Below are 23,949 nucleotides of genomic sequence, written 5' to 3' on the forward strand. Positions count from 1 at the left end.
CATTTTGCAATGGGAATTCTGACAGGGCATTGATAGAATATTTGCCTTAACAAGTATTCAATGAAGAAAAGCAATTGAGATCACTTAAATGTGAATAACTAACCCAAAATGACAAAGAAGCTTAGATGAGAAACCCAGTTATTTAACTTAATTGCAATACAGTAGCGTAGCCCAGTGTTCAGTGTAAATTAATGACCTGCTCTATGCTAACTTCACAGATGCTGTGAGGCCAGCTGATTCCTCAGTTAGGGCTGAAGCTTAGCTATGCAAACCCCTCAGTCCTCTCCACTGTCCTGACTCTTTGCTATGGATGCACACATAGAGTAAGAAGGTTTCTTTTGACCTGGGACTTAATGTTACCCCCAAGAGCAAAGAGAAGAGTACTACAATATAAGCATGTGCATTAAAAGAAAGATTTATCTTACACTGATCTTGGACATAGTAAGCGCAAAGCACATGCTGTTGTACTCAGCCTGAGCACGTCCTTCTTCAAAGACTTTCTCAATCTCAACATCAAAGGAAGGGTTCTTCTTTGACCCACTTCCTTGCCCTGATCTTAGGCCAGATGTCAGGTTCCAGTTAAAGTAAAATGGTTGCAGAAAAGGAGTCTGAAAGATGAAGTCAGAGTGTCAAGATATCAGACTGTACAGACAAGAAGAATCGGTAACTAGGTTAGCCAGGTCTTTTGGCTGTAGACCAAAAAACCTATGTGGTGTATAGGGAAGGTGGACTGAGCAGAAGTCCACAGAGTCTTCTTCAGCTGAACGCTAGTTAGAAGAGGAGCACTACAGAGAGAAAAGGCCTCCCTGACCATTCTTGTGGATCTCATTTTAGGGGGGAACTCATTTGGTTACTAAGACCTATGCCATGCCATAACTTAGCTAAGTAGGAAAGGAACAGTGAAGAAGTCTTATTTGGAACAAGAACCCTATTTTGCTACATCATCAATCTTGTATCTGGTCAATATTAACTCGAGATCCAAAGCCTGATTAGCAAGAAGAGAGGACTCTGTAGGAAAGTGTTCTCTATCCATTGGAAGGGGAATAGTCTAGACTCACGCCAGGCTGCCCTGGCTATGAAGAGACAGAAAACTTGAAGAAACTCCGCAGGGTGACATACTGTGTCTTACTTAGAAGAGTCATCATGACAGGATTTTAAGGAGAAAGAAGAGTAAAGAGTAAGCTGTGGTAGATTTGAAAAGACACCCTGAGAATTAAACAGCCTGGAAACAAAATGGGTAAGAGTGGAAACGATGTTTGCCAGAGACCAGACCTGGAGGGCTTCCTCTCTCTCTAGCTATATAGAATTCTGGAATATCCTGAGTTGGAAGGGACCCATAATGATCATCGAGTCCAACTCCTGGCTACACATAGAAGCACCCAAAAAATCTGGCCGTATGTCTGGGAGAATTGTCCAAACACTTCTTGAACTCTGGCAGGCTCTGTGCTGTGACCACTACCCCAGGTAGTTTGGTGCTCAGCCAGACTGTGGTTATGTGGGACAGTGCAGCACAGAGTTTTAAAAGGAAATCCTTTCCAAATGTTTAGTGGTTAATTGCACAATCAATTATCCGGAGATTATATTATGAATGATGAGGCTCAAGTGCAACATTTATTTAACTGCATACAAAGCCCACACCAAAGAGATACATAGGATAGGCAATATGTTTACTATTCTGGATTTGAAAATGTCAGGCACAACCTGATAACTTCATGCCACACATCTCTCTGATATGTAATATTACAATAGAATTTAGTTAATATTAAATTTATTAATAAAATGTATTTAAGCGTGTATTAGCAGTAATAAAATACAGGCCTGACTCATTATTTCGGTGTAATTTTTCCATTTTCCCAGAGTCATATTTTTATTTATTTTCAGTTCTGTTTTGAAGGCTGGCTTTTAAATGCTAGATGAAATCAAAGTGGCTATGAATTTGTCATTAACAAATTGTTGCATCACCTCAATATGGAAGCAGTCAATTTATTTATATAATTATGTATTTATGTAATTTTGGGGATGAAATATTTGTCCTGTATCTGTGGACCAAGCAGGCTACTGTTCAAGAACTAATGCTATCTTTTTTCTAGGTCACAATCCAGAAGTAGGTCTTCGTTAATGTGCAGATGATGAAGCATCTTCTAGAAGAGCTTCTCAAAGTAGAGGGGAAAAAAAAAGAATGAGTAACTTATTTTTAAGAAATTCTTTAGGCAGTGATTCATGGATGTGACAGACCATCACATAAAAAAGTACAAGGATTTTCACACTTTTTTTCACTTTTAAAAGGCCCATGGGTGAAAACTGTGTCACTGAGATTTGGTATGAGGCAGGTTCTCTAAGTGGAGATAACAATAATTAAGGCTTCTATAGTGTTTTTCATCTGTTGATCTCTGTACTTGGAGAGTAAAGTCTTTACATAGAGAAAGTGTTTTACAGATGTGGAAGTCATTAGCTATAATCCTAGATAGATCATTTTTTTTCTTAGAAGTACAGAAGAAGTTGGGTTATGATTCAAGTCACATTGTTAATAGTAAAAGATGAAGCTATTGCAGTTGTAATCAGAATTTTGAAGGGGGCAGCAGTTTTTAAACATCAAAAGCACTAACTTTAAAGGAAACAAAGATATTAGAGGTGGAAGGAAGTCCTCCATAAACAGGCTAGCTTGCACTGATTCACTGTGTCACATTAGGCAAAAATAGATCTTTGTATGTTGTCCTAATAGAAAATAACTGATGACTGCTAGAATTTTGAACGCTATGGTTGTGTAAGCAAGCTGCACTAATGGGCCTGGATTACTCTATTGGATGATTACCTCTCCTCCCCCAGTTCTCAAAGCAGAATGGATGGCAGTTTCAGATTGAATATATATTTTCCATCTGCTGAATAGTTGTTTTTGTTCATGCTGTTTGAGGTTAACTATGCACGTACTAATCAAACCCACTACTTCCTTTCTCGTAAAACCAAAATAAAGCTTCATATTACTTTCAGGTACAGTATCTGGGATTACAGATATATAAATACACACTGACGCTGTGTGGGTTCAAACATTTCGAAGATTCAGTATCCTGAAAGGCTTTACTTTTATTCCAGTCCTGAGAGTTCCAGTTTGTCTGGAGGCATCAGATATTTTCAGCTCCTTCAGCATCTGTCCCAGCGCAGGAATGCTTTCAGCATGGGTCACCGTGAGCTTTCTCTGCGCAGCCACTGCCACTGCCAAAGGTGGGTAGATGAACGTAGCTGGGGATGTCTACAATTTCTCATTTTCACATCTTTGCAGGATAAGGATTAGATACAAGAGGAGATGACATGGGATCTCTCCATAGGGCAGACTGGGAAAGAGGTCTAGGGCTCTGAGAGGTGTCTAGAAAACCAGACACAGACTTGAGAGCAAAGACATCTGCAGAGAAGCTGGGCAGGACTCAGAGCAGCTCATGAAGGAAGAAATATTTTGACAAACCAGGCCTAGTGGGTGAAGTTGGCAGCTGACAAGGTGGAGATAAATGTTTGGATGAATGGATGGAGAGATTTTACTCATCTCTTTCCCATATTCTTGCACTGCAGAACTGAAGAAGGTAAACTCAGCCCAGATATGGACTGTTTTAATATGGAATTGAATAAATAATACTGAGCACTCACAGCTTGTTGAAGCAAAAATGCATTCCCATCGTGTTGAAGGACAGAGTACAGCAGTTGTACAAAACAGTCTGTAGAGTCATACACGGTATACCAATTTCCCCTTAAGATTTGTGAAGATTTTTTGCAGTATGTTCATCAGGCTTTGCTGTGTGTTGCTATACCGTAGCTTAGAACATACATCTTGCTATCCAGTGACTTGGGAGTAGCTGGAGTAAAAAGATCAGGAATAAAAAATGCAAACAGAGTTTCTATATAGTATTACTGTCACCCTAAGGATTCTGTTCTGTGTTTCGTACAGGATGTCAATCTGTTAATTTCTAAATGGCAATATGTTTATTTCTACCAGATACAAATTATGGTTTAAATTCCTAACTTTAAATTACAAATTTCATCTTTAACATCTGAAGTCTATATATTTGTTTTCTTTTGTACACCTAAAAGTGTGTATTAAGAAGGAAATTGAAGCTTGCAGGTCATTGCTCCAGTAAGTGGTCAAGTTACTTACTATTTGTGAACAAATAATTACTGAGATTTCTAATATCACTTATAATAATGAAAGCATGTCAGTATTTTTCAGTATATTCATGCAGTCTTTGTGTTAATTGTGGTCTTGAAGGATTTTTTTTTGAAAGGATATAGCAGCATTTCTAGGAATTATCCATGGATGACAGGAGGTGATAGGACTCCTTTCTTTTAGTACAGGTTTCAAGTAAAATATTATATGACTGCAGATCATTTCTTGACAGTTAACTTACCATGATGCTCTTTGCTTCCTTGCAGTAATGGAAGTGACTCAGCCAGCAATAGTACTGGCCAACAGGCAAGGAGTTGCCAGCTTGGTGTGTAACTACAAGCACATTGGGAATGCAAAGGAAATTCGAGTGACTTTGCTCAAACAGACAGGTGACAAGTTCACTGAAATCTGCGCTTCGACCTACACGATGGAATTTAAAATGTTCAGTGTGGAAGAAGTTATTCAGTGCCATGTTAGCCCAGGCCGAAACAATGTGACCCTTACCCTCACGGGCCTGCAAGCAAATGATACTGGTCTTTATGTCTGCAAGATGGAGCGGATGTACCCTCCACCATACTTCATGAACAAGGGAAACGGGACACAACTCTACGTCATTGGTAAGCCAAGCAGCTTTCCAGTACTGTGATATTCCCACTTACAAATGTTGCTGTATGTCTCATAGATCTTCAGAGTGCTGTTTGTAGGAAGCGAGGTTGAACACTGATTCAGCCTTTGAGAATCAATCTCTTATTCCATCAGTGTCTCCTGTAGACACCTAACAAAGATGTATTCATAGATATGCCATGTATTTAGCAATTTATGGATGTTTCACACATCCAAATTATGGATGTTTCATACCATATAGTATACACGTTCTGTCCTGGAAGTTAGGAATGTTGGTGCAGAAACAGCAAAGAGTGAAGTGTGTGTTCTTCTGCACACAAAGTCTATTTTCACTGGAGTTTGAGTGGGCAGGATAGTATCCTGGAATAGAAAATGGTAGAGAAAAGCAGTGTGGATGTTAATGTTTGACTCCAGGGTCTTCTTTATGATGCTCATATGTGATAAGAATTGTGTAATATGATATGTTTTAGATCCAGAACCTTGTCCAGACACTGCCATATATCTCTGGGTATTAGGAGCTACTGCCTCAGGATTCTTTCTTTACAGCATCATCATCTCAGCCATTGTCGTGGGCAAAGCGGTAAGTCCCATCAACTAATCCCATCCTGCTAATAACACTCCTTTGTATGCCAAGAACAAGGAGAAAGAAATGAGAACAAGAGAGAATGCTTGGAACAAATGCACTGGGATGCTCTGGCACCATTTTATTAGTGCACTGCAGTACTGATGCAATAATGCAAAAGGAGAACTTGCTGGATTTACTATTTAAACTTGCTTGTAGCTCAGTTGTGTTGCCAGAGTAGCAGAAAACAGTCAACTTATATCAGTTGAACTTAGTTGGCTTAGGTTTGGGTGTTTAGAGCAGGCTGGAGTCTTGGGTACTGCTGGTATGAAAGGCAACAGTCTTCAGGTGTACCCTGATTTCACACGGCTGATTCATACAAAATCCTAGGATTTGATTTTTACTTTTCTCACTATTAATCTCTGTACAAAACAAATGTAAAGAAATTTCTCCCTGTGGCAGGAAGGAATTGTAACTTATAGCATATTTAACTTCACAGCTAGAAACATCCACGTAAGACAAAAGCATAAGAAATGTAAATCTGGTTTGCTTCTTTCAGTGGGGGTCTGGAGCATAGAAATAAAACTCATGTAAAAGCATGAACCAAAATAGTATTCTGTCCCATATTTTTCAATCCACTCTTGTCTCTAGAAGCTAAATGAAAAAGTCAGTGTTAACACTCAGTTTTGAGCCAACACTGGACACTAATAAGAGCACCTTCAAAATGCTAGTTGAATGGCAGGACTCTATCTTTTCTTAAATGGACCCTCTAACTCCTGATTCTCCCTCAAGTAATCTTAATAGATGTTCTGCAAAGAGAGGTGACCACTCATTATTTCCCTGTCTTCCCATATCTTACAGATCCAGAGAAGACAACGTCTCACTACTGGGGTATATGTGAAAATGCCTTCTGAAAAGCTAGAGAAAAAAGTGATTCCATTTCACATCACTGTTAACTGAAACAAGGAGATGGAGAGCCTGTTTCCTAGTGGAATGGAGAATCTGCTAATTGCCTGAAGTCAAAGTAATAAAATGTATTGTCTTATTACAAAGGTGTACTGAAAAGAGAGAAAATATTTCTAACTTCTGTAGTTTGGAGGAGAATAAATAGTTTATGCATTAATATTTCAAGGTTAACCCTGTCACATATAAATGGCTGTGTTAGGCCATTGATTTTTTGAGTTGTATTGTACCAATATGTAGTCTATATAAATATACATATATATGTATAGCATTAAGAGATATTGCTGTTGCAGTTGAAACATCTTATTGTCACACTGTGCCGTGTCTACTGATCAACTGAAATCCAAACACTATTACTGCAGAGGCTTTTGTATCATTGCAAAGTTAATCCTACAGGTCTGAGGGGAAGAGGCAGAAGGGTACACTAATGCACAAAGCAATGCTGTCTTGTCTCCATGCAGTGCTATTTATTGGTTCAATTTCTTGTATTAGTGCTCTGTGCTTCCACAAAGGCATCACTGTAGGCTGGCACTGATGATACTGCTGCTCTAAAAGCCTGATCTCAGCCTTTCTCTGGCACTGTGTCTCAGCAGTGCAGTACTGGAATTAACACTGATGATATCTGAGGCAGTGCTGACAGCACGGTTGGAGAGAAAGTCTGTCCAGCAGGAGACCTCTGGGGCTGTTGCTGGGAGGATATTCCAGCTCTGCTGGAGCCTTGAGTTTTACAAATGCTAAATTAGCATCTATCCAAGAGCCAGAAATATGTTATGTGTTTAACTGAGTCTATTTTCCATGAAAATACAGACACTGTATAATCTTGTTTATTAGTTATGTACCATTCAATAAAAATCTTGAAGCTTTGCCCAAATCAAGTTCATTTCTTATTCACCATTCTCAGAAGCAACAGGAAGTGGCTACATGTTAGAAAGCAGTGATGACAAGCTGAACCTTTCCCCTCTGACCCTATGTTTTGCCCTTCTGAGGAAGCTGGTGTGCTTATGGCAACACTTAGCTTTCTCAGCTCTCCTCCTCAGATGTCACCATTAAAATCCGCCAAGTCTTCAGTTTGTCTAGTTAGAGCTGATATGCTGTGATTGAGAGGTGCTACCAAACACTTATACACTTACAGCAAAGTTACTTGCTTTCAGAAGGTAACAGTTTCAACTTTGGTAGCATCTCCTGTACCTGTTAAAACAAAAACCTACTTCTAGTTTCAAATCCTGTTTTCTTTGCAACTCTTCAATGCTCACTAAATTCTACCTGAAAAAAACAAGGAGCTTAAAAACCATTTGAGCATCCTCACATACTATCTACTATTTTAACTCTTTGCTTTCACCTTACAGCCCCAAAACATGACAGAAACATATGTTTAATAGTTGTGAATACATCTTCTTGGCTCCATAACTGTAATCAAATCCTCACAGTCCACTGTACCATGTTCTTGCAGTGGCAGAGAACACCAAATCTCATTGCTCCTTCATTTAGCTTTTCCCCTTTTTCCCTTTCACCTTGCATGTGTTCCCACTGTACAAACAAATGTTCACATTCTCAATTTGTCACCAACTCAGATGTCTGAAGGTGCCAACTGCTTTCTCAATGTTCACCTACAATTGCAGAACATTAAGTAAAAGTAGTATCTGGTGACACAGCCTTTTTCTAAAGATGTTTTATTATACTCTCATCAGTCTGGGATTTTCCCCCCAATTTTACACTGATCTGGTGTTTTGGGGATTAAAAATTGCCAAAGATCACACAGGTGACCACACTACAAAATGAACAAATTTCTGCCTATTCAATTGCAGTCTACTAAGAGAAATGTGTTCTGTGACTGGCAAGAATAGATTTGACTCACATGTCTGCTTGCTGGAGCTGTAAAATTTTCCAGTTTTTTTTTTACTCTGGTAAAGCAAGAATAATTATTTAGGGCAATATATATATATATATTTTTTAGGAAGTAGTAGCTCAGATATCCCCTGAATTGTGTATTATTCCTAGTCAGGAACTATTTCTTCTTTTTTGTCTCCTTTGACAATTCCTATACACTGGAACCAAATACTTCCTTTTCTTAAGCCTAATAAAGCACCTCAAGTAAATGATCTTCCAAATCTGTCGCTCCTGTATAAAGGGATACTTTGGGCTCCTATCAACAATCTCATGACATCTGGCCCCAACCGCCCATGGACCTGTGTCACCAAGAATCTGTGTACATTTCAATTCACATTCATTATTGACAGGTAAGTCTACCATGTCTTCTGCAGCCAATGGGACTACTCCTTCTCAGTGCACCAGCATTTCCCTAAGACATTCAAACTGTAATGACCAGAGGAGAATTCTAACCTAAAAAAACTACAGGCTGCTAAATTAGTCAAATAGTGAAGATTATGGGACACCTGAGCAGAAACAATTATCTCATACATAGCAGTAGAAGCATTTTGCGTTTGCTCCTGCATTTTGTAACTCCTGGTATGATATCTGTTAAATATTGTATTGGAAATGACTTTGTTCAAATTCTCTGGCTGTTTTGAAAATTTCTTTATTCTCAGTAGCTTTCAACCAAGACTTTTTCCAACATTTCTTTATTTTTGCATTGCTGAATTTTCTCTGGCTTTCCTTACTACTGTAGCAGCCTCCTCTGAGCTTTGTGATAGTAAGCATGCATTACCATCTTTGTTCCAAGTCAGGTTCTCATTTTGAATATTCTAGCAGAGTAATAGGTGCACTTCTATAAGCAAATGTAGCATTGAAGACTAAAGTGGAATTTCAGTTCAGATTCTATTGACATATTACTCTCATAATTTATACCTGGTACTACATAGATGAGTGGTGTCTGCAGAGATGTTATTTTTGCCTATCTCCAGATGGTCCATACAGCAGCTAGCTCTGAAGAGTGTAGTGCTCAGACCTCAGTGAATTTCCATTCCCCTGATGCCCTGTGCTGCCCTGTAGGACCTTGAGCCCAGTGCTGTTCCCTAACACTTGGGAGAGTGCCATGAGCAGCACTCAAAAAAAAAAAAAAAAAAAAAAAAGACCTATGCAAATCAGATATACAGCAATACCAATATGAAGAGTGTATACTCAATCACTGAACGTCCCAGGAAATGCAGTAACATGGAAATACTAACTCTGGGAAAAATAAGAAAATCAAAGGCTAAAGGATTTGATCTCAGAAGAATTTGCAGCTCATTAGAATACGGATTTTAAAAACATAACCAAATATCTTACCTGGACAGACAAATAATGAGACCACATTTCTTAGTGAGGCTAAGGAAGAGTCTGTTTTGATGTCCTCTTTACCCAGACAGGAGAAAGATCAACCTGTTTAAGAAACAGAAACAGTGAGTTTTTGGCTGCATCTGTGTAGGCCTTCATATGTATACTTGTCTGCATCAAAGAAAATTGCATACATACACACACTGATATTCTACTTTCATTTTCATTTGATTTTTATATGAGAAATTTTTTTCCCTGCCATTTTCAATTATAAGAGTCCTAGTTGATGCATTAAACGTGTGAGAATAGCTTCTCACTTGGCTATTCTATGAGTTGGCAATAAATTGTCTATCACTTTTAGCATTAGAGATTTTCCTGTGAAATATTCAGATTTTCCACTCTGTGGATGAGTATGTGAATCTGAAGTTATTATTTTATTAGGCCTTGAGATCTATAGGGAAAACTCAATTATCCTGTTTTCCACAGTTCCTTAACAAATAAACATCAAGGATTCTCAGACCCTCTAGCTCAGGCTAGACCTGTTTCTGTCCTTCTTAAATTCTTTGCTGAGGATACACCTGGGCCTAATTCCTGTTTGTTTTTTCAATAACAAACACTTCAATTGGCCAAGTAACTCCTAGCTAGCTTAATGCATTAACTGCATTAATTATGCAGTCTGAATACTAACTTTAAACTTTGCAGCTCTAAAAAGTATGAGTATTTGGGGGCTGTGGGGGGCTGTGGCATGATTTGGAGGCAACGTTCACTGAATACTGGTTTCTTTCTTTTACTAGAGAAAAGCTATTAGTGAGGAGAGAGCCCTGGAAAATGAAAAAAAAACAAAACACCAATCTTCCCCACGATGGGAATAATTTGAACCATGACTAAAAAGCCCTGCTTCTAAAGGGAGAGACATAAATAGGAATCATAAGATGTAGCCAAGAGTTATGTCATGAAATCCAAACCAAAGAAGGCTGGTGTACAGCAGATGGTTTTATGCAATACTAAAAACAATTTATTCTTGACATTTGTAAACTGCATGCTTGTATGAACTCATAATGGTATTTTGAGCCAGTTTCTCTCACAGCTACACTGTGGGGCCTCTACATTCCCTGGGAATAGAATGCAATTTTGAGTGCAGGCTTATGAATGGGGAGGAAAAAGAGGGGTGGGAGGAAGAGGTTAAATTCAGAAAAATGTTGAGCTGTAGAGAAAGATGGAAGAATCACAAATTCATAGCACCATACTCTGTTGATTCTGCAGATTCCTGAGCACAGTCCAGTGACTGTTATCATTTTGTTTGAATATTTAGTGTGATAAAAAACAGTCTTCCTCAAGGGTAGTTTTATATTGCATATCAAAGAATGTTGGTGAGGAACTGTGGCATGTTTGAAGATATTAACTTTTACTGATAGAAGATCTTAGTAAGTCAGGGTGGATGGTTGTTAAAAATTGCCCCTGAAATTAGTTTAATAGTTTGTGTTGTTTGCTAGAGAGACAGTTTACAAGAGTTCAGGTAGATGACAAAACTTCATTTGGAATCAGGAACTATTTTTGTTGATATGATCATATTTCCATGAAGTATAAGTTATTAGCTACTAAAAATGTCACAATTCTTTTCTTTCTTTCCTTCTTTCCTTCTTTCCTTCTTTCTTTCTTTCCTTCTTTCCTTCTTTCTTTCTTTCTTTCTTTCCTTCTTTCTTTCTTTCTTTCTTTCTTTCTTTCTTTCTTTCTTTCTTTCTTTCTTTCTTTCTTTCTTTCTTTCTTTCTTTCTTTCTTTCTTTTCCTTCTTTCTTTCTTTCTTTCCTTCTCTTTCTTTTCTTTCTTTCTTCTTTCTTTCTTTTCTTTCTTTTCTTTGTTTTCCTTCTTTCTTTCTTTCTTTCTTTCTTTCTTTCTTTCTTTCTTTCTTTCTTTCTTTCTTTCTTTCTTTCTTTCTTTCTTATTTAACATTTAAAATTGAGATATCTCACAATTTCCAAAGTCAGCTGTCTTAATCACAGTTGTGGTTTTACTTTAATTAACAGTTTTTAGAGATTGTGAAGTTACAGATGAATAAAAATTTCTCAGTTTCTTCACTGACTTTTTTTTCTTTTTATTCTCTTCTGACTTTTGTTCTGAAAAAGCACTTCTTTAACATATTCAGTTTGATCTGCTCCATTTTCTGCCCTGGGGTGGGACATCTCTGCACAACAAGAGTTCAATCCTGTTCAAACATTCACATGATTCAGATGAAGTACAAAATTGTTCAGGTTATTTTGCTCACTGGAGTAGCAACAGGCAAGCTTCTTATAGCACAGATGACAAGACTGAGGCCCTTTTCAAGGTAAGTATTCTACAAACTGAAAAAAAATGTGTGATTGTGGTCAATAATTTTGATTCAAGAACATGAATGAATTTTGTTCCAGTACAATATTTATTGCAATTTGCTTGTAAACATGCTACGTAGTACTTCTTTATTCACCAGTATAATTGATGATAAGAAAACATATCTTACTTATTAATAAGTAAGCAGTTCGGCAATTAATGAAATATTGACAACTGTTCAAAATGAAAATAAACGTATTGAGAGCTGTTCATTTTCATCACAAACTCTTTACAAGTAGAGCAGCCATTAGAGTCATCTTTGGTATCATTGACAGTAACAAGGCAGCTACAATTGCAGAAAGTTATCCTGGCACACTCATCCTGAGTGAAAATCATGGCAGAAACCTGAAGCCACATATCAGGATCCAGACAGTCATCAACTTCACTGGAAAAAGAATATATTGAGATATTTTACTTTCATCACTGGACTGCTTCTGGGTTAGTTTATGGTGTTCTTTCCTACAGGAAGCAAGACCTTGCTTTTAAGGAAAACTGAATTTCTCCTACAATTACATGATTCCAATAGATGGGAACTTGTAATAGACCTCCTGTAATAAAATATGCATAAAAACGGAGAGAGCTTGAATTACTGGGTAACATCTGGTTGGACCGTACAGTGCTGTGGGAGGTGTTCATCACTGTTCAGCTCTGCCTTGTGATGCAGCAGCTTGTGTTGAAAGCTGGACAAAAGCAACTGAATGCTTTGTTCTTCCTAACCAGAGCCAGCGCCTCGGATGTGGCTTTTCTGTGAGAAATAAACATTAATGTTTGGGCTGAGAACTCTGACAGAAAGGATCATTATTTGCATGATATATATAGGTAGGATTGCTGTTTTTACATAGATACTAAATAAAAATAGCAAATACTCCATGCTTCTTTCAACCTACTATCTGAGTGGTCAGACCATGAAGACGCCAACAGCTCAAAACACTCAGGCAATAAATGAATCCTGCTTTACGTGAAATGGGTTACTCTTAACTACACCATAAGCAGGTCCCAGTTCTTTTAGAAATTCTCCTTGGGAAGTGTGGGTTACTTGAAGCAATAATGAAAGGGGCCAGCATAAGGACTGCTTGCTTTTGCTGTTACCTTCTACAGTGTGATTGGATTGGTGTGTACTAACTTCCACAGTACTCAGCAATGGGCACTTGCATCATCAGGAACTGTAAGAGATATCTCAACCTCCTTCTTTGCTGTGAAAATTCTCATTGAAAGTTAGTCTCTGTTGGCCTTCAGCCACGCTACAGAGACCTACCTCAATGTGCACGTGTTTGAGGTAAGCTGAGATGTTTGAAGTTCTTTAGAAATTCAGATAAGACTTCTTTTATTCTTCTATGTTTTTAGAGTCTGTACTCTTAGCTACCAGACAGAGCGTCTAATTGCTGCTATTGACAACTTTTTACTTCATTTGAACCAAAGCAAATAAAACAAACTGGTGATTTCTTTACCTGTTCTAGAAACAATGCTAGGTGGTACTGTGGAAACACAAAACCTGCTCTAATTTATTTGTGTCATGCAGATTAAAAACTTTGATGCCATTAACTTGTTGAAAATGGGAGAAATAATTTGGGGGGGTGGGGGAGAAAGAAAGACCTAAAAATAACCTGCACCTGAAACTGTTATAAACTGTGGTATGTTAGCAGCACTTGATCAAGATCAGAAAGCAAAACAGTTCATTTCTCTGTAGCTTATCAAATCCTTCTGGTAAATGACACTCTGGAAACATTCAATAGCTTCATAACCGGCTGACTTCATGTTTTATATGCAGGAAAGATGGCTAGAACAGCAGTAATCAGCAGAATACATTGGTTTCATAGTTGAGCTTTGGTGAGGTGCTACATTGTGTGGGTAGCATTTATAAGAGTGCTCTCATTTTTAATTCTGCAGCAAAAATGACTGTTTGCTTCACAAATTAATAATATTTTCCTTTCTCTTATAATACAAAACTAATTCAGTATACTGTATTTTATTTTATGACTATTCTTTTTGATCTGCTCTTTATAGTACTCTCTCATTAAAATGAAATATCTTTTAAGTTCTATTCTCTACTCATCTCTCTTCAGTAAAGTGATGTAATTCTATCAATAGGTTCCAAACTCCTGTTACTCCCTCTCATGTGTCTCCCACAACAGACACATATCCTGTGTAAAAATTCTTCAGATTAACATCATCGTTTGTATCGCATTTTTCAGATGAGCTGCCATTGTTTCTCATGTTCTTACTTTATATTTTATAATTAAGAAAGACGAAGTTTCCATATCAGTTTTGTTAAATATAGTGATTGCTCAGCTACCCCTGATCACAAAGTACTGGTTGTTCTGTCATAGGGGTAGATAAAGTTGATTCACTCTCAGATTTCAGATGCCTCAGAATGAAATATACTTTAAACATCTGCTTTCCAGTTCTTGGAACTAAGAGAGTCATAATCCTAAGTGTAGACACGTATTTCCTCTCTCCTCTTTCATTTATCAACAGTGGAAGCTCCATGGGACCAGATTGCTAGTGAATATATGAAATAGTTAGGAGGACAAATGAGGGGCACAGGATATATCTTATTCAGTAGCATGATGGCATGCAGGGGAGGATAATAACCTGCATGGCACCTGAATGGAAGCCAGGCTGCAAGAGGAAGATCCTGGAGGAAATGAGAGGAAGACAGCCTGTCTGTGCATGGCACAAATCTCATCTCTAAATGCAGTGCCTTCATAAATGGTTCTCCCCAAAGAAAGCATTTTTGTATTTTTAGTCATTTTATCCAGGATGAATGGATGCTTTCGGTGTTGTTTTCTGACACACAGAACAGGAAACACTCAGCACCCAGGTCTGCTGTAGTCAGATGAAGCATCTCAGTTGAATACTTTTATCCTTTGATAAAACAATGAAATATGTTGATATTTCAAAATTATATACATAGACTTCTTTGAAATAATGTTTTACTTTAAAAGTTGCTGTAACCACATTGAACTGATAAAAATTAGAAAAAAAACACAGCTTGTTTGCAAGGCATACAACTATTTTTTCTCTCAGCTTCCTATTTTGCCAAAATTTTGCATTCTTTTCAGATTGGACAGTGAATTTAGAACTAGTCTCACAAATCTCGTTTTTGCAAAACAACAGAAATTATGTATGTGAGTGAGAAATCCTAAATGAAAAAATAATAAAGCTTTTAATATCACAAAACTGAGATGAGGGCAAATGTAGCAGAAGCTGTTGTGTTAATCCTCCCTTCCTACCTTACAATAAAACTGGAAACATTTTCTGTTTATTACAATATTTTAATGAGTAACGAAGTTATAATTATTTTTCAATAATTAGCCAACTATCTTTTTTTCCTTTTTACGCCACTAGATAGATGCCTTCATATGAGATTCCAAGTTCAGTTCATTATTAGGATGAACATAACTTTTGAATACTTCCCATTGAACCCGGCTGGATCTTTCCAACTCCAATTTAAATTAGTTCTTTCTTTACTCTATGAATGTAATTTCCCTGGAGGCCAATATCTGGATTACAAACATTCACACTTGTAGCTAACTACTCAGACTAGGTCTAAAAGCTTGTTCATGTGGCTCATTAATAAATCACAAAATCTTACTCATCATACAATAGTAGCATCTGTGTAAGGTAAAGTTTTGCAAAAGGTTTAAGTGTTCTGGAAAACTGTTATTGCAACAGAGCTGGAAGAACAGAAGATGGAAATGGCTTGTTGCACGTAAAGGAGGTAGTATGGGAAGGTACAATTAGAAGTTAAATCTATTGAACATATACAATGAAATATATCAATACAGAAATAAATATATGAAATACACATTGCTATATATTAAGCATGCCTGAAGAATTCCCAAGCTAGCTAAGCCAACAATTCATTAAAAAAGTGAAAAAAAAATCACTTATTCATAGTCCTGCGTCTGTTCTGAAATAAAACACAAACTGGCTAAAAAAATAAATGTTGCCAGTTTCTGTCTAGTTACTAGAAAATAGTCCCGTGTTTTGCTGAAATGCTGTTTTCAGATCTTTCAACATGAAACTGATGTTCTGATGATACATGATCACAAGAGATACCACGGCAATTTCAAATCTGCAAAGTGTTTAAAGAGAATATTCCAACAAAATCTCAAATCCAGTCATCTTACAAGTCATACAGAGTACATTTCAGTTCCTGACATAATTTGTTCACTTGGGTATGCATGAGAAAATGGCTACCACTTTCCAGTGGTGAGTTGGTCCTATTAGTCATCAGAAACTTAATAGAGAGAATAATTATTTATTTAAAAAGCATGTGTGTGTGTGTGTGTGTAGATGTATGAAGCAGCTAAGCTATTTTTGACAAAAATTTCCTTCAGTCAAAATCAGAATTTCTGCACAGTGCCAGAGACAGGAACATGAAGAGCAACTAGCCTCAAGATTGTGGTAGTCAGCTGGGAAGAGAGACATGCAGACTGCTGCTTCCTCGCCTGATCTCACATCAAAGGAAAGGAACACGCTGAGAACACTGACTATCATAGGAGGGTGCTCACCCACTCTGTACTTTCAGTAGAAAACTTTCAAAGCTGGTATGCTTTCCTGATTTTTATTGCAAAACCATTAGTGGCTGCAATTTTCTCTGATACAGAATGGGAAATTCTTATAACAGGTATAACAGTAAACACCATGATAACTTATTTGTTGTATTAAAGCTTTCTAAGTTTTCTTAAAAGAGTATGTTGTCAACACTGCCCTATTACAGCATGGATCAGCAGCAGATTTAGTGATCAGTACTATGAATCTACGTCTCGCAGAAGAACTAAGAATTGCTCTTTTCAACAATTTTGAGAAACTTAGAAGTTCTTTACACAGCAGAAACTGGTTAAAAACGGTCTAGTGGTGGTGTCCCTGTCTATAGCAGGGATGCTGGAAATAGAAGATCTTAAAGGTCCCTTCCAACCCAAGTCATTCTATCACTTTATGAAAACTCTTAATCATTGTTCATTCTTATGCAAGAAAGATCCCTGATCTGAAAACTTACACATATTGTATTGCCAATTTCTGTAGCTGCCAGCTTTGTAGCTGCCAGCTACAAAGGTTTGAATGTTATCCGTGCTGGTAATACTCTATTTACTTGTTCTTTTGTCCTTTCAGGTCACATAACACACATGCTGAAGTCATGTGTATTATTTTGCAGTTTGTAGGTATTTAAGCGTGAGATACTGTAGATACTGTAGATCATCTTTTTGAAATTTTTTTCATCCCAGAGATGAAAAATGCTATGAGAACAACAAAAGTTGTTTAGTTTTGCTGTTAAGCAGTATCCTTTGAATGTATTTTATATGTGATAATACTATTTGCAATAATCAAGAAGCATACAATACAAATGAGTACTAATAAAATAGTATTTGCTATACAGTACCTCTAGGTCTGACTCAAGATCAGACATATGAGGCAGAAGCAAAGGTAGATAGACACTGCAGCAGTAAAATAGATGGTGATTTCCACCTCTGGATTCCTAGGTGGTGAAGTAGAAAGTCTTTCCCCTTTGTTGTTTCTGTTGGAAGGGGTGAGTGAGGATGAAACCTAAAACTTATACAGACACATCATAGAGTATTAAGTGCACAACAGTACAGATGTCTGGAACAAAGGAATGGAGAATCATGGGGTTGAGGTGGGAAGGCACCTCTGGGGTTTGCCCAGTCCAAACCCACCTGTGCAAAGCAGGGTCAGTTGGAACATGTTGCTCAGGGCAGTGTCTGGCTGGGTGTTGAGTACCTTGAGGGATGAACACCCCACACCTTCTCAGGGCAGCCAATGCCAGTGTTTGACCACCCACAGCAAAAATATCTTCTTACATTTAGGTGGAATTATTTGTAGTATTTCTTGTCCTGTCGTCACTGAGCACTAAGAAGAGCCTGGCTCTGTCCTCTTTACTTGTGTGTCTCCCCTACCCAAGTATAGATAAACATGAATAGGATGGCTCTTGAATTTTCCCTTTTTAAAGGTAAATATTCCAAGTCTCTGCAAAATCAAGAGTAGCCCTTGCCATATACACAAAACAACAAATGAATGCAATGGAGCACACATCGACTTTCCACTTCAACATCTGCTCTAAATGCTGCAGTTCTACTGGTACATTCTTTCCTCACTGGAACATCTACAAATTAAATGTTTTTGCATTTGTACTCTTGCTCCCCAGGTTTATATTAGGGAATTCATGATAATACTGGAATAACACAGATGCAAGTTACTTTCCTCTAGACAATTGCACCTGAAAGTGTTTATACATTTGTATTTGCAGATGTGTAAGTGTGATATATGTAACACAAACAACATCTTGGGTGTATAACCAGCTAGACTGTTAGGAGATGATACTTTTTACTTACTTTAAGCAGATTGCCTGCAGGCTGCTTGTAGAGTTCTGTGACCGTTTTTTTTGCGAGGTTGATTGCTTCCTCTTTCTGTACAGAATACATCCCATTGCTCCTACCACCAGCTGTGTTGCAGGAGATGTGTTACACAGGTGAGCTGGCTGGCCTGTAAGGTAAATGGCAGATCAGTTGAGAACCTGGAGCTGTTGACCTACACGATGACCCAAAAGTAGCACTTTTCCCCTACAAAGCAATAAACCCACCCGGAAGGCATTGCAATGCCATGACCTTCAAACAAGGTGGAGTACACTGCATATTTTAAGATTTGATTTTATTTATCAAACCAAATTGCAGTTTGCTAGCACAGGCAGCAGCAATGAGAACATAAGAATATAACTGAGCCCACAACAAGTCAGACAAATGATGTTCTCTTTCTACTATCAACTTTGAAACAGTTACCAAGAGCTGATACCTGTGAAGAGTATAACAACTGGAAAGTTTGCTATGAAATGTCCCCAGTGTACTGTTTCAGCTTTCCTTCACCAACAGCTCAGGAACTTCACAAGGTGAGTTCTGTGTATTTAAAAAACTTGAGTGATTTCTCTTCCACAGATTTACACTGTCACTTTTTGAATTCCTGAGGAACCTTGGACCCAAGTAAACAAAAATGATCGGCTGTTCTAGTTGTTCTGATCCTGCTCTGATCTGTTCATCATGTTACATAAGAAATGGAAAAACTTGAAAAAAACACAAATGGCCCTGAGAATGGCAGAAAATATCTGAGGTAGTTTTCAAAGCTTGGAAACAATGAAATGTTTCTTTTTTTAGATGAAAAACTTTAATGTTTCCATATCAGCTAGAATTATTTGTGACTATATCATATAAAGCTAACTTTAAAAATCACCGCTTGCTCCTCAGTAAACCACTAACACTAATCATCCAACTACAAAAACATGACTAGAAGGAAAGATGCAAATGGACAAATTAATTTTTTCCCCTTCGGTTCCTTTCTTTCTTAAAGAAAAAAAGGCACCAAAACCAGCCCATCACGCAGGTATTACAGAGCCCTCGCTGATGTCACTAGAAAACATAGAGTAACCACAGCAACCCAATGAGAAATGAAGTGGCGTGACTAGCTTAGCTTTTTTTTTATTGTTGTTACTGCTTTGTTCTTACTAAGCTCAGAAGAAAGAAAAAAATGTCTTAGTTCCCGAATCAATATATAATGCCTAAATCAATATATTGTGCCTAAATCAATAATATAATTAATTAAGGACACGGTAACTAAAGAATTCCATGTTTTGTGGATTGCATTTGCAAACAATCTAATGCATTTGCACACTTCTCATCATACTATGAACACCAATGAAACAAGCAATGGTTATGCATTCCTGGGGCACAACAGGCACCTCTCAGCATAAGATGGAAAAAAACCTTAAAAAAGACCTGAGACCACAAATAAATATACAAACACATCCAAGAGCACCTTTGAAGAGGTATGCAGCAGTGTCTAAAGGGATACTTTTGTTAAAGATGGGATAGTTCAGCTAATAAAAACATCAGTAGCAACAGTTATTTCAGTGGCATGTACTGAATACCACTTTGTCACTAATGTCTTTCCGGTAGCCTAGCATTGTCTTTGCTGGTGTAATACAGCAGACTGTCTAAGCAGAAAGAATTATAGAGACTGACCAAGGCAAGCAGTTGATTTTGAAGTCAAGGAAGAAAGGATTTATGCACTTGAATTTTCAGTAGTCACCTGAAGCAAAGGATGAGCAGCAGATCCATAAACAGATCGATGGAGAAAAAAAGGAAATTTTCACATCATATTTTCCAGGGCTAGCTGAAAACAGCTCCATTTTTGGTCTGGTGGCAAACCAAAGGCAACTTCCAGCCAGAAGGATATTCCTGGGGAATTATTAAGTTTAGCCTTGGGAAAAGTGCTATGATTAGATTAAGGATTAGATACTAAAATAACAGCAACATGGATGCTTCTATGTCCCCAGCTTCGTTATGCTGCAGGAGGCTCCATGCTTGATGTATCCTCTGGATACGGGTGTGTTGTGCTGTGGCTCATTCAGAGCTGCTTGAGGCTACAGACCCCAAACAGAGGAAACACTTTTGGCTAGGACAACAAAAGCACCCCTAAGCAAACTTTCACTTTTAACTACCAGTAACCACATTGCTGAGATTAGAGACCAAGAGTAAAGAGCCTCTTCTTTAAGGTTTGCTAGCAGTCTATCACAGGCAAGCAAGCAGGGAGCTGCATGTTTCTATATGATGTGTCCAAATCTCCCCGGGCCAACTCAGTACTAGCTATGAACAGTTAAGGCTGAGCAGAACTCAATAAGGATTTATCCTGAGAACAAGAGAGTTCTCAAATCTACCCTTAAGTGTATAAAGTGTGCACTAAAGCCACAGAATGACAGCTGGTCAAGATAGGAGCTGAGCAGCTGAAGAGCTAGCTGAATTTGCTATGGATGGTCTGTTATGGCCTTACTGACTTTTGTAACTTGCATTCCCTGCAACTTATTCTGCTTGTTCTCTTAGGATGAAGTCCCTGAGAATCAAACTGATGTGGACATGGTGATGTGTGAATATAGAGCACCATTCAAATAAGGAGGAATGCTGTTCTGGAGTTCTGGAGTTTCAGAAATGGAGAAATTGTGCAAATCATAATGCTTGTTTCTCATTGGCATTCAGAGGCACATGATGGCTGGGAGCTTCAGTTATGAAATCTGGAGTCTTTACATAGAATCACAGAACCATTAAGGTTGGAAAAAAAAACCAGTAAGATCATCTAGTCCAATTGTCAGCCCATCTCCATTATGCCCAATAACCATGTCCCCAGTGCCACAGCTACACAATGTGGTACTTGAGTCATGACTGCTCCACTGGGATGTGAGCTGGTGCCCTTGGCCATCATACTTCAACAAAGGAAGAGCCAACCAAACTAAGGTAATATCTACATTGATGAGGATAAGAACTTAATTACTCACTGGATCTCACTGCCCCAAGATTTTCTGAGACCAACTACTAGGATGTATTCAAGGAACATTAGCCACTGAATATAAAATATCAAGGGAGGAGGGATACTTAAGTACCACTGTCTCAATATCCATATTCCTTCACTGCTCGGCAAGTCTGCAGTTGGTCCCACTACCTTTCAGCAGGTGGAGGAGGTGTATGACAAAGGCCAATTCACAAGTATATTTGATGGCCTGTAATGTCATCAGGTGAGTAAGTGATGTTTTAGAGTAGTCACTTCAATAGTTATGCTCTCTAGAAACACAGATATCTGATATCTGATTGTTTTGTTCAGTGTCATTCTAATTTTTACTCCAAATCCTTTTTCTTGTGGTGACAGCAACAAAGCTGGGTGCAAAAGGGGCACCTAGACTCTTTCCTTACAGTGAACTCTGAAGGAATACAAAAGTCTTTTAACCAGACAAAAAGCTATGTTTCACTGGATTAGAAGTAGCCTGGGAAAGATAAAAAGCAGATCAGAGAGTTGACGTGGCTCAGTTCCCGCAGTGCCCTCGTGCTGTGGGCTCTGGGTCTGCCATGCACACTGGATGATGCCTTCGATCCCTGGAATCTCTATGGGGCTGCACAAAACTGTTTCTGGCTAGGATCCAGAACTCGTGGTCACTGTAACAGAATTCATTTTGTTATCAGTTTCTTTTGCATCCCCCAACTTTGTAGCAATGCCAGGACAAGGTGTTAGCATGATTTTCTTTCTTGTCGCCTTGAGGATAGTATTAAATTTGTGTTTTTCTGTGATAATTCTGTTCTCTTTTCTAGTTCAAGAAGTGTCACATACCTCCTTTAACATGTTTTGCACAGCAGAAGTTTCCAGATCCCGTATGATCACTCAAGCTGCACCGATCAGGAGTGAGCACACGTTTAAGCTTATCAGTTAAGTGCTCTGATTTCAGCAGGGTCGTCAGCATGGCTGCTAGACTCAGTTATCATTACGGATGGTGCAGCAAGGAGCACTACTTCTCCCGCAGGCCGCCCTGCTCTGGGCGCAGCCCCTCCCCTCAGCAGCCGCTGCGCGGGAACCCGGCCTGCAGGGCGGGAGCCGCGTGCCGGCAGCGCCCCCGTGCGGCCTCCTGGCGGCGGTGCGAGCCGTTGGCCGGGCTGCGCCTCGAGCCCCCGCCCGGGGCACCCCGCCCGCGGCCGCTGCTTTCCGGCTGTGAGCCGGGGCTAATCCGGAGCACGGGCTGTGACGGCTGCGGAGGGGACGTGACCAAAGCCTGACCGAAAAGACTCGAAAGATAGATTTTCAAAACGGAAGCAGGCAGCAGCATGGGCGTCCTAAGCCACCTCCGTGTTGCTGATAATCCAAGCCTGGGTTGCGCTGTTAGATCCGTCCTTGCAATTTGCAGCACGCCGTTTGGTTTCTCCCTTTGTCTGCAAGAATGCCTTGCAGCTTCGGGGGCTATGTCTGCAGGGGAGAGCTCCCCGTTATTATGCTGTCAATGCAAACGCAGCAAAAATGTACCTTTAAAACGTAATCACAGCAGTGCTGAGATAAAAGTCACACCACAAACCCCAACTACCACTACTGCATGCAGATCTTTCAGCCCCAGCCCCTTCAAGGCAGCTGACCAGATAACCACATAACAGGAGTCCCTGCCCCACTGCAAGCTTTGAAACAGTTGGGGTGTGAAAATGTTAGAGAATGTGTTTAGCTCGTTGCTGTCGCACCCATAGGAGGATTAAATTCAAATTCAAGAGCAGAATCACTTTCATGGTCACCCTGCTCAGCTGCAGGTAGCTCTACATGCCTTGTAGCACTCTGCACGAGATAAAAACTGTCAGGTGTTCCCATGTATGCACTTCATTTTCATTTTGTATATTTATTGCCCACCCTGGAGGACCTCCCTTCTGAAGCCAGGTGTAAGCAGTGCTGGTGACAAAGTTCCAGGTAGCAGCACATTGGTCACAAAAGAAGCGCAATGGCTTCAGAAGGTATCCTCCTTCCTGATATAGGCTGGCTTAACAATAGGGACCAGCAGTGCACATGAGCACAGGCTGCCTGCAGCACGTCTGTTCTCCTACATACTCACCTCCTGCACACTCAGGCATACACCACTCCACTTGCCAGAACAGACACCTTGACAGGACACCTTCCACTACCACCCAAAAACCTGTAGCCAAGCCACCAGCATATGCATGTTGACCTTCACTGGGCCATGCCTACCTATGCTCATGCTCCCGGAGAAGGTATTAGGTACCTCGTTAGGTAGATGTGTCCCAGGGGGCACTAGGGCTAGACCCATTAAAGCCCACCAGATCTTGAGATCAGCTGGAGGGAGTCTTTTGCCTACACAGCCCTCAGGACCTTCTGCCAGCCAGCACAGAAAGAGCCACAGGAACTGAAGTGGCAATGAGACAAATTGCATTTGTCAGTTAGCTCCTATTGACTGAATTTACTGCATGTAAATTAGCATAGAATCATATCACAGAATCATACCATGGCTTAGGTTAGAGTGGACTTTAAAGGTCATACAGCTCCAACCCCCCTGCCATGGGCAGGCCTGTCACCTACCAGATACCAGGCTGCCCAGGGTCCCATCCAGTCTGGCCTTGAACACCTTCAGGGGTGGACACACACTTTTTTTTCTTCTTTCAACAAAGTCTATGACAATGAAATATTCTCAAGCACTATCTGAAAATCAGTGATACATGGGTAACTGAGCTGGTGCCAAGATGCAAGGCCATGCACA

At 39.2% G+C, this 23,949-nt stretch overlaps 1 protein-coding gene and 1 long non-coding RNA gene across 4 annotated transcripts in view; one reads left to right on the forward strand and one right to left on the reverse strand.

The window, feature by feature from the left end:
- The first annotated feature begins 2,470 nt into the window (after nucleotides 1–2,470).
- On the forward strand, nucleotides 2,471–7,451 carry CTLA4 (cytotoxic T-lymphocyte associated protein 4). The gene is made up of 4 exons (XM_031601296.2): nucleotides 2,471–3,219; nucleotides 4,417–4,767; nucleotides 5,245–5,354; nucleotides 6,198–7,451. The coding sequence occupies exons 1-4, from the start codon at nucleotides 3,162–3,164 to the stop codon at nucleotides 6,294–6,296; spliced, it is 618 nt and encodes a 205-aa protein (XP_031457156.2). The 5' UTR covers nucleotides 2,471–3,161; the 3' UTR covers nucleotides 6,297–7,451.
- Nucleotides 4,776–23,949, reverse strand: part of LOC149917279 (uncharacterized) — a 144,980-nt gene continuing 125,806 nt past the window's right edge. For 2 of the 3 annotated variants that reach the window (XR_016468327.1, XR_016468328.1), the window contains 3 exons: nucleotides 18,230–18,380; nucleotides 9,525–9,617; nucleotides 4,776–5,134 (listed from right to left, as the gene is read on the reverse strand). This is a non-coding gene — a long non-coding RNA (uncharacterized LOC149917279). Of the gene's footprint in view, nucleotides 5,135–9,524; nucleotides 9,618–18,229; nucleotides 18,381–22,037; nucleotides 22,233–23,949 lie in introns of those variants that run through there. The other variant, XR_016468329.1, reaches the window with a different exon arrangement.

Source organism: Phasianus colchicus, chromosome 7, assembly GCF_987193195.1.
Source record: "Phasianus colchicus chromosome 7, bPhaCol1.hap1.1, whole genome shotgun sequence".
NCBI lineage: Eukaryota > Metazoa > Chordata > Aves > Galliformes > Phasianidae > Phasianus > Phasianus colchicus.

Excerpts from the sequence above, each read along its gene's own strand:
- CTLA4 (XM_031601296.2), top strand. The coding sequence starts at position 3,162 with ATGCTTTCAGCATGGGTCACCGTGAGCTTTCTCTGCGCAGCCACTGCC. Across the intron at positions 3,220-4,416 it reads AGCCACTGCCACTGCCAAAG|TAATGGAAGTGACTCAGCCA; the intron begins GTGGGTAGATGA and ends GCTTCCTTGCAG. Across the intron at positions 4,768-5,244 it reads GACACAACTCTACGTCATTG|ATCCAGAACCTTGTCCAGAC; the intron begins GTAAGCCAAGCA and ends GATATGTTTTAG.